At 42.0% G+C, this 8,425-nt stretch overlaps 1 protein-coding gene across 2 annotated transcripts in view; it reads right to left on the bottom strand.

Annotated features, from left to right (window-relative positions):
* Positions 1–6,706, bottom strand: part of igf1ra (insulin-like growth factor 1a receptor) — a 77,499-nt gene extending 70,793 nt beyond the window's left edge. For both annotated transcript variants that reach the window (XM_030052797.1, XM_030052796.1), the window contains exon 1: positions 6,562–6,706. In XM_030052797.1, the coding sequence (XP_029908657.1) occupies positions 6,562–6,655 (94 nt within the window). In that variant the 5' untranslated portion in view covers positions 6,656–6,706. The remainder of the gene's footprint in view (positions 1–6,561) is intronic.
* Between the last annotated feature and the right edge of the window lie 1,719 nt (positions 6,707–8,425).

Here is an 8,425-nt window from a genome sequence, read left to right on the forward strand (position 1 = left end):
CCAATTGCTATAAAACCACAGGTGATAAACAGAAACTGCTACATGAATTAAATATTACATATATATGTCTGTGCACTCAAATTCCAAAATACATATGCCTAAGTGTTTTAATTTATATTTATTTATTTTTAAAATGCTGAAAGAAAGAAAGAAAGAAAGAAAGAAAGAAAGAAAGAAAGAAAGAAAGAAAACACCTCCTGTTTGTAATTCTCTTGTTCTACTCATTAGGCATGTTAAGTACCAGGAATTCCAATCATTTCCTTGGATCGGGCAGGCATTTGCCTTAAGCTAGCCTCCAGGCATCTCTGAATCTTGCCAGTCAATTCATTTGCTGTAAACCCAATTATGCTTCAAAAAGGTTTAAGATACCATAACCTTTATTCATTATTACACAGACAGGAAGAAGAGGTGGAGAAAAATAGAAGCACTGACAAGAATGACCTAAGACTGATGTGGATATTTCAGCACCTGTCTACAGCTAGTGTTCATAAAGAGGACTAAGCCTGTGTAGATCTCTCTCTCTCACACACACACACACTCTCTCACACACACACACACACTCCCGTCTCTCTTTGCTCTTCACACTGCTAAGTAAACACACTATATCTCCACTGCGTAATGGGATCCATCGGCTCATGTTTATGATTGATAAACCTTGCCCTAACTCTCTGTGGAAATGTCATAACACAAACACTCTTGTGTACACTCAGACATGCAAATATATATACACACACACACACACGCACACACACACGCACACACGCACACACACACGCACACACACAGAGACATCACCAGACCTATGCGCAGTCAAAAGTGACCCTGAGAGCCAGTTTATTGAGTTTATTTAACTTTACATAACATATATGTAAATCGAATATTTAAACTGAAATCTAAAGTTTGACTGACATTAGACTTTCAAATCATCCTACAGCATGTGCATATAGTTTGCAGTGCTGTTCATCAGAGGCCACAGAGAGAGCACTGATTAAGGACACAATTATATCATTTTGTGGTCATCCAGCGGTAAACATCAGGAAGGATCCTAGGAAGAGGAAGCCCATTGCCTGTGTCTGAAATTTAATGTGATCGAGTGCAGCACCAAGGCTGAGCCCTATCACGTTAAAGTGATAGTTCCTGTCCATCAAAATGCATCCTATGTGCCTGAAGCATTGATTAACAAATACATATATGGCTTTCCTGCCTATATCTCACATTGAAGGCTATGTCACATTTTAGACAGATGAGATGCCATTCTCCCTCTAAGGCCAGGCTGTAATGCACACTGAAGGTGTCAAAAAAAAGTAAGCCTAAAAGTGTCAAGCACTGTAAAATGTTGGATTCGTTCAGTGGGAATTCACATTTCCATTAGTTTATGGGTAAAAACAAATATATATTAAAATATTATGTAACCTCTTAAACCCATCTGGTCCCATTGGTGGATTTGTCATTACAAATGCATGCTGTGCGGCCGAGCTATGTTCAAATTCACAGGACTTTATTTCAAATTCTAGCAGACAGCTCAAGGCTTCGAAAGATACCAAATACGTCCTGCTGAACTACAGGGAAATGTGTATTAACAGATGCAGAAGACATTGCAATATTTTCTATCTGATGGAAGGCTGCAGCCATAAAACAGTGGCATCTTGGGTTTGATTATTTCACTCAGTAGAAGTGTGATGTAGCTTCAATGAAGCGCTGCAGCCAGCAGATAAAGAATAAGTATGTGACATTTTAGTACAATACAGAAAAAAAAAATGTTTTGTTTTTTAATCTTTGAAGATACTTAAGGGGAAATTTGAGTAAAATTCTGAGTTCAAGGTGTTAAAAAAGATGGATATCATGAACAAATGCTGCACAGGAAGGATTTACTTCACTGCATAGAAAGAAGGTTAAAAAGGAAGGCATCAAGAAAAGTACTGATACTAATGCTACTACTACTACTAATGATAATAATAATAACTATATCGGCATTAAAAAAATGTCATTAATAGCCTGTCCTAGTTCCAGCAGTGAGGGAGCTGGTCACTTCCCAGTTGTATTCCCTCACACCTGCCACCTCAACTGGCCCTAATCCCCTGCATACTGGAAGTCATCTGACCAGCGATCTGGTGGGCCACTTCCCCTCAGTGGACCTCACTTCAAACACTGCGGCTCAGATATCACACCCCAAACAGTAATACTACACTCCCCACCAAGACAACTCTCACACAAAGACTCGCTCTCTCTCAACCTGAAGGGAGGGGGGCAAAGACACACATACCTGCCAACTTTTATGATAATTTACTGTCATATTTCAAGCGCTTATGCTCTAAGATCACATTTTCACACCACTCAAACTTCACAGCTGCACACTCGGGTAGTCGAGGTACTGTGAAAAATTCCTCAACACATGAAGACCTCTGTTTGTTATAATTATAACAACCACAAATAGCCAAAGTTTTGACTGAATGACTGAATGAGACCCACAGAGCAATGAAAAGGTATCTCCTTAAGGAAGCTGGAAACACTTTAGAGAATTTTGCTCTGTCGATGAATTCTCCACTCAGGATGAATCCACATTCAGTTTCTGATGAACAGCTTTCAATTGATACAGTGGAGTGCCATCCATTACAAGAGCTAACATTTGCAATCATCTCGCAAATTGTACAATACTCCATGGGCTATTAAGCCGGCAGCCCCATGATGTATATGCGGTTGGCCAGAGACTGCATATGAGCAAATCCAATGACGAGCCACTTGAAATAAAGTGTTTAATTAAGCATTGTAAACCTCAGCTGGCAGCCTGGAGGAGCTGTAGGACAGCATTTGACTGCACTCTCACAAACTAGCCCAGTGACACACTTTCACATCCTTACACAGGGGCACGCCACTGACTCAGGCTGTCACACTGAGTCCTGCTGCAGTACGCAGGGAGCTACACACAACACACTCTCTCTCTCTCTCTCTCTCACTCTCTCTCTCACTCTCTCTCACTCTCTCTCTCTCTCTCTCACTCTCTCTCTCACACACACACACACACACACACACACACACACACACACACACACACACACCATAGGGCTATGAACACTGACTACACTTTCTCGCCAGGGGTGAGACAAGGCATTCTAGCATCACCGCTCCATCAGCCGAGCCAGGATTGGGAAATGGGCAGAGCACGCAGAGAGAGAGAGAGAGAGAGAGAGAGAGAGAGAGAGAGAGAGAGAGAGAGAGAGAGAGAGAGAGAGAAACCATGTAGCCTTAGTCACGAGATGGAGCAGGGAGCCTCGGAGTCAGAGAGACAGCGTACACATCTGAGTCACTTGGTCGTGAGGAGTGCTATACTGCAACACGCTGTACGCCACAGGGGAAGGCAAAAGGGGTGCCTGTCAAACGCAAAGCTGCCTTTCTCACTTTTCCCTCATTTACGCCGCCACCTGCCATTCAGGTTTTCGAGTGCGACATGTCCTCTCCTAAATAATTGATCAGGAACACTGGTGTGTCCTCATGGAACAGGACAGAGGCTGCCTGTACTCACACAAACCCCTGCACCATTGTTGTTGGTGACATATCTATTTAAAAATGCCTTTGTAATAGTTGCAGTGCCAAGTGATGAAGTTAAGTGAGAGGGCGCGTCAGCCTATACTGCCGGGCCGTCTAGTGCCCATGTGAACAGCAAGAGCCAATAAAACACTTCACAAACTCTCTACTCTTCCAATCAACAAAACCATGTCTGTTTCCCTGGCAAGTGTATTTTTGCACATTCTATTTCCAAATACCAAGTAAGTCTCTCTCTCACTCTCTCTCTCTCTCTCTCTCATTGAGACTTGTTTGCTGCATGCTTGGAAGCCATGGCATGGAAAGTTTACTGTGGTGAGAGTTAAAAGGGAGTTTAATTACATTTTATAGGCGTGGACAGATTATTAAGACGAACACAGCGAAAAGTTTTCGATCCCTAATGGAGCTCTTGTTATGGCCCTGGATATATGTTACTTTCCGTCTTTCTTTCTGCAGCTCCAAGTGATGACAGACTGGGAAATTCTGACCTTCCAGTCTTGAGAAGGGAACATCGGCCCTGAGTGATGAGAAAGCCATCCCTTGCCTTGATACCGACTCTGGTCTGTGTCTTTGAACTTTTTGTTCCAGAGAGGCTGGTGTAGAAACAATCACAAGGTTTAAGAGAAACCATTTCTCTCCTGCCCCCCAAAATGGGTTCATGGGTCTCTCCCTTAGCTCAGCGGGGTGCAGAGAAATGCACCCCCGCGTGATTCAGGTCAGTCTACTGGTCAATGGGACTGAATTAAGTTTTTCTTTCATTTGAATGCTAATTGAGGTCAATCCCATGCCTCCTTCCCATGTCAAATTATCGTCACCATCCCACGTCTCGTCTCAGGAGACAGATTCATTAATGTCATGTGACGGCGGTAACATAAACACGACACAAACACACACACACACACACACACACACACACAAATCATGCTAATATCCAGCCACAGGAATAATCTGTTAATTCTTTGTGGGTATTTGCAACATTGAGTTTGTAACTCCTTTTCCCCCTGTTTTATCAACTACAGTGCAACTTAGGATGACCCTCCAGTGTGTGAGACAAGACAGTAGCCTGACGCATGAAATATCCAAACACTGCAAATGATCATGACTTTTCACTCCAGTTAGCAACTGGGAAGTACCACAGGTGGAACAAGGCACAATGTACAACTCAAAACTCACTTTTCTTGTTACGCAAATCGTATTCCTCTCCATGTTTAAAGTAGAAACAAATAATAAAGAGCTTATTGCCTTTGCAAACGTTATAACCTAATTCATAAACCTGCTTACTTGTTTGTTGTTTTTCCCATAAACGCTAAATATTTCTCCTTAGACAAACAGCAAAGCTTTGCGAAATCACCTATATAATCCAGTTGGCTTGGCCAGCTATATATTCGGGACAGATTCAGATTCGGGCCTTGTCAGTGTCTTTGGCTCAGTGTCTGACAGATTCCACTAAGCAGCTTAAAACATGATCAATGAGCAGTTACAGAAAGAAACTATAATGGGCAAGGAGAAGCAACTAAAAATGGGACCACTGTTTCTCTCTGACCCTCACTGTCCCCCCTCTTGCATTTTCAAAACACAAACATAATTTGGGCTGCTCTTTTACATCCAGATTTAACAAGATTACATTAGGTTCATTTAGGTTAAATTGGAAAACTTAAATATCCTCGGTGAGGCATATACGGACATATATTAGATTTCTAAGCTTAAAATATGCTTGTAAAATATAGCAACAACAATAAACTGTGCAAAAGCCTAACACATATTACATGGTCATATTACTGATGTGAAACGTCTCTCTAGAATTTCTTTGAATAAAAGTTAATACATTCACATAATGTGGCGTACTGAAAAGTGTAAAATGAAGAAAAACACACCTCCCATGTTATTTGGTCAAATACAAGGCTCAACAAGGGAAATTAAAATTGTTTTTTAAGTGTTTAAAAAACTCACATACTCCTCAGTGTTTATTGTGAACTTCTGAAAATAGCCTATGCTGTGTTTTCCATTTTATTAGAAAAATATGCCTACAATTAAAATATGGGTTAGTGAATAAGTTGCTTATTCACTTATTTATTTATTATTTTATTAAATGCAACGTACCACGTCATGTTTCCAAGGTTTCTTTAATAGCATGGTGTCAGGAATGGCGTGTAAGGTGAACCCAACTAAGTTTACCCACCGCTTTAGGATAACATAAATACACATTTAATAATTTAACAAAACAGAGCACATCATTGTGGAACAGACTAATATCCTATGTAAATTAGGGAGGGGGTCATAAACGAATTTGCTCGTCTGCCTGTTGAAGATCAGGTCATTATTTACCCGCTCACCTTTTTGTTTAACCACTTGCTTTTATCACTGCATGGTCTTAAAACAAAAAAAAACAAAAAAAAAAAAAAAAAAAGAGAGAGAGAGAGAGAGAGAGAGAGAGAGGAAGATTTTATCTCATCTAAGCTGTTCATGCGCAGCAACGCCATACTACGAAATGCAAAATGGCCACATGGTCGTAGTAACCTTCACCACTGGTCCATGGATTCATCCTTTGCTTTCAGGATGTCTAAAGTGAAGATTATGTGCGACATGTGCTCCCCATCTCTCCCTATTTCTCAAGACACAACACAACTTAAAATAACACAGGCCTATTCTGCATGAAAAATAATAACAATAATAATAACAATAATAAATCAGCCTTGGTTAATTATCCAGCTACTGACTGATAGCCTACCGCATGGTCTTCTTCAATATATACTAAATAACAGGCATACGTCCCTCTTATGTGCACTTGCCTGATAGTATTAAATAGCACAGCCCTCATACACTGATATATGACTTTACAAAAATTTTTATTGCCTAAATAAGGTTTAAAATACATGTTAAAAAATGACCACAGTGTTTCTGTCAGTCCAGCCCCTAAATAAATTCTGTGTTTTATAATGGGCTATAGACTACTGGGGGGGGAGGCTTGGATATAGATCAGCATATGTTTTAACATTTTACAAAACATTATAAAATACTTACTCTCGCCATATGCAGACCATATGCAGATAGCGGAGACAGACAGCATCAGACCCAAAAACAAGGTCGGGCTACCCCTCGGTGTCTCCGATCTCATATTCCTGTTTCTGTGAAATTATTCCCGTCTCCAAAAAGAAAAAGAAAAAAAGAAAAAAATAATAAGTTGTCGATGCTGTGGACACAAGGAGCTTTGATCAGAAAAACAAAAAACAAAAAAACAAAAAACAGGCGAAGGGGGATGTGTGTTTTAGGCTATAGCCCAAAACAGGCTACTCTGTGGTAGCCTCCAAATGCGTGGTTGCCCGTCTATCAGTGCTTGCTCTAAAATGTATATATAAATTGTTATAATAAGGTACTTCTTTGCAGATGAAGGAGGGAGAAAAAAATGCTAAAACAGTTTGTTATTTTGCCAAGCACACAATACTTTGACGTCGGCTGGCAGGGCACACAAGCCACTGATTTTACTGGATAAATGATGGTAATCCCCATCTTCAGTCTCCATCTCTTAAAACACCGAGATTCGCGCAGTGCGAGCGGGCTTGCTGATGGAAATAACAGACGAGATGTTTGTTGTTAGTGTGGGCCACCAACGCGATAATAACACCAATGTCGCTCGCAATAATTCCCCGTGTGAATGACTGTAAACGAGGGAGAGGGGGGGTAGGTTACTGGTAGAAAACACGTCCAGGTCCACAGGGGTGGTGGCTGGGAGGATGAGAAATGAATGAAAAACCTTTTTGCCTATGCCATTCAGCCAGTACAGGCATCCGATCGCCACCGAAGAATCTTGGCCCGGACAGAAAATCGTTTTCAACCAATTTTCCACCCCCTCAGCTCGGACTTATCTTTGCCGTCTGTCGGATTTGCAGCTGAAAGAAAATACCAGACTTGTGCCACGCAAGAGAATGAGTCTCCAGCTCCAGTTAGCTAGACGACCACAGCCAGGGTGGAGGGAGAATACTTTATGTCCCAGGAGCTGCCCTTCAGAGCCTTTTTCATCCTCTCAGTGAAAAAAAAAAAAAAATACACAATCAACAACTCCGGTTGCACGTAGCTCAAGCGCCAGAAATCGTCCGACTTGCCCCTCGGTTGTGTAGGCTGTGCGTCTCCGCTCCTCCGTAGAATCACTGCTGTAAACAAGAGTCGGCTTCTCTCGCACAGAAGCACACAGTGCCACGGATAAGGTGGCTGAGAGCCTGCGAGAAAAGCTGGAGTGGATTGGACCAGGGATTCCCAAACGCTTTTCATATGCAGGACCCTCCCCCCTCCATGCACACGCTCGCGCGCGCACACACACACACACACACACACACACATACACATACACACACACTCGCCCAAACAAGATGCACATCAGACCACAGACCCCCCAAGAGAGTATTTCGGGGAACCCCTCTTTCTGAGAGGACTTAAGCTATGTTGTCATGTTATACCGAGTTATATAACCCTCTATGCAGTGAGTGGGGAGCTAACAGTGTAGTGAGTGAAAAGCCTGATCTTTGGGACACATTGTGCAAACTGCTATAGAGAGGGAGGAAAATTTACTACCCTGCTTTTTACCCCCAACACCACCCCTACACACACTCGGACCCCACTGTGAGACCCCCTGAACCCTGCTTTGGGGACCTGTGTACTAGAAGAGGGGCCCAGTTTTTTTTTTCATGCCAAGGAGCCCCTTTTCATAGGGGAGACCAGGAATGGTTTTAACATTTCTCGCATTTCTAGCCGTATCTTGCTCAACTGATTTCACATTTTTCGAAATCTGATGTCAGCCAGTTTCTTCAGTCTGTCTGATATACTGCCAAGCTGTGTTAATTAATATCTCTTAAGGAAAAAGGGAGTTGCTTGTGTCAAAGATAGGGAGAGG

The sequence above is a fragment of the Myripristis murdjan genome, chromosome 6 (assembly GCF_902150065.1).
Source record: "Myripristis murdjan chromosome 6, fMyrMur1.1, whole genome shotgun sequence".
In the NCBI taxonomy this organism is placed as follows: Eukaryota; Metazoa; Chordata; class Actinopteri; order Holocentriformes; family Holocentridae; genus Myripristis; species Myripristis murdjan.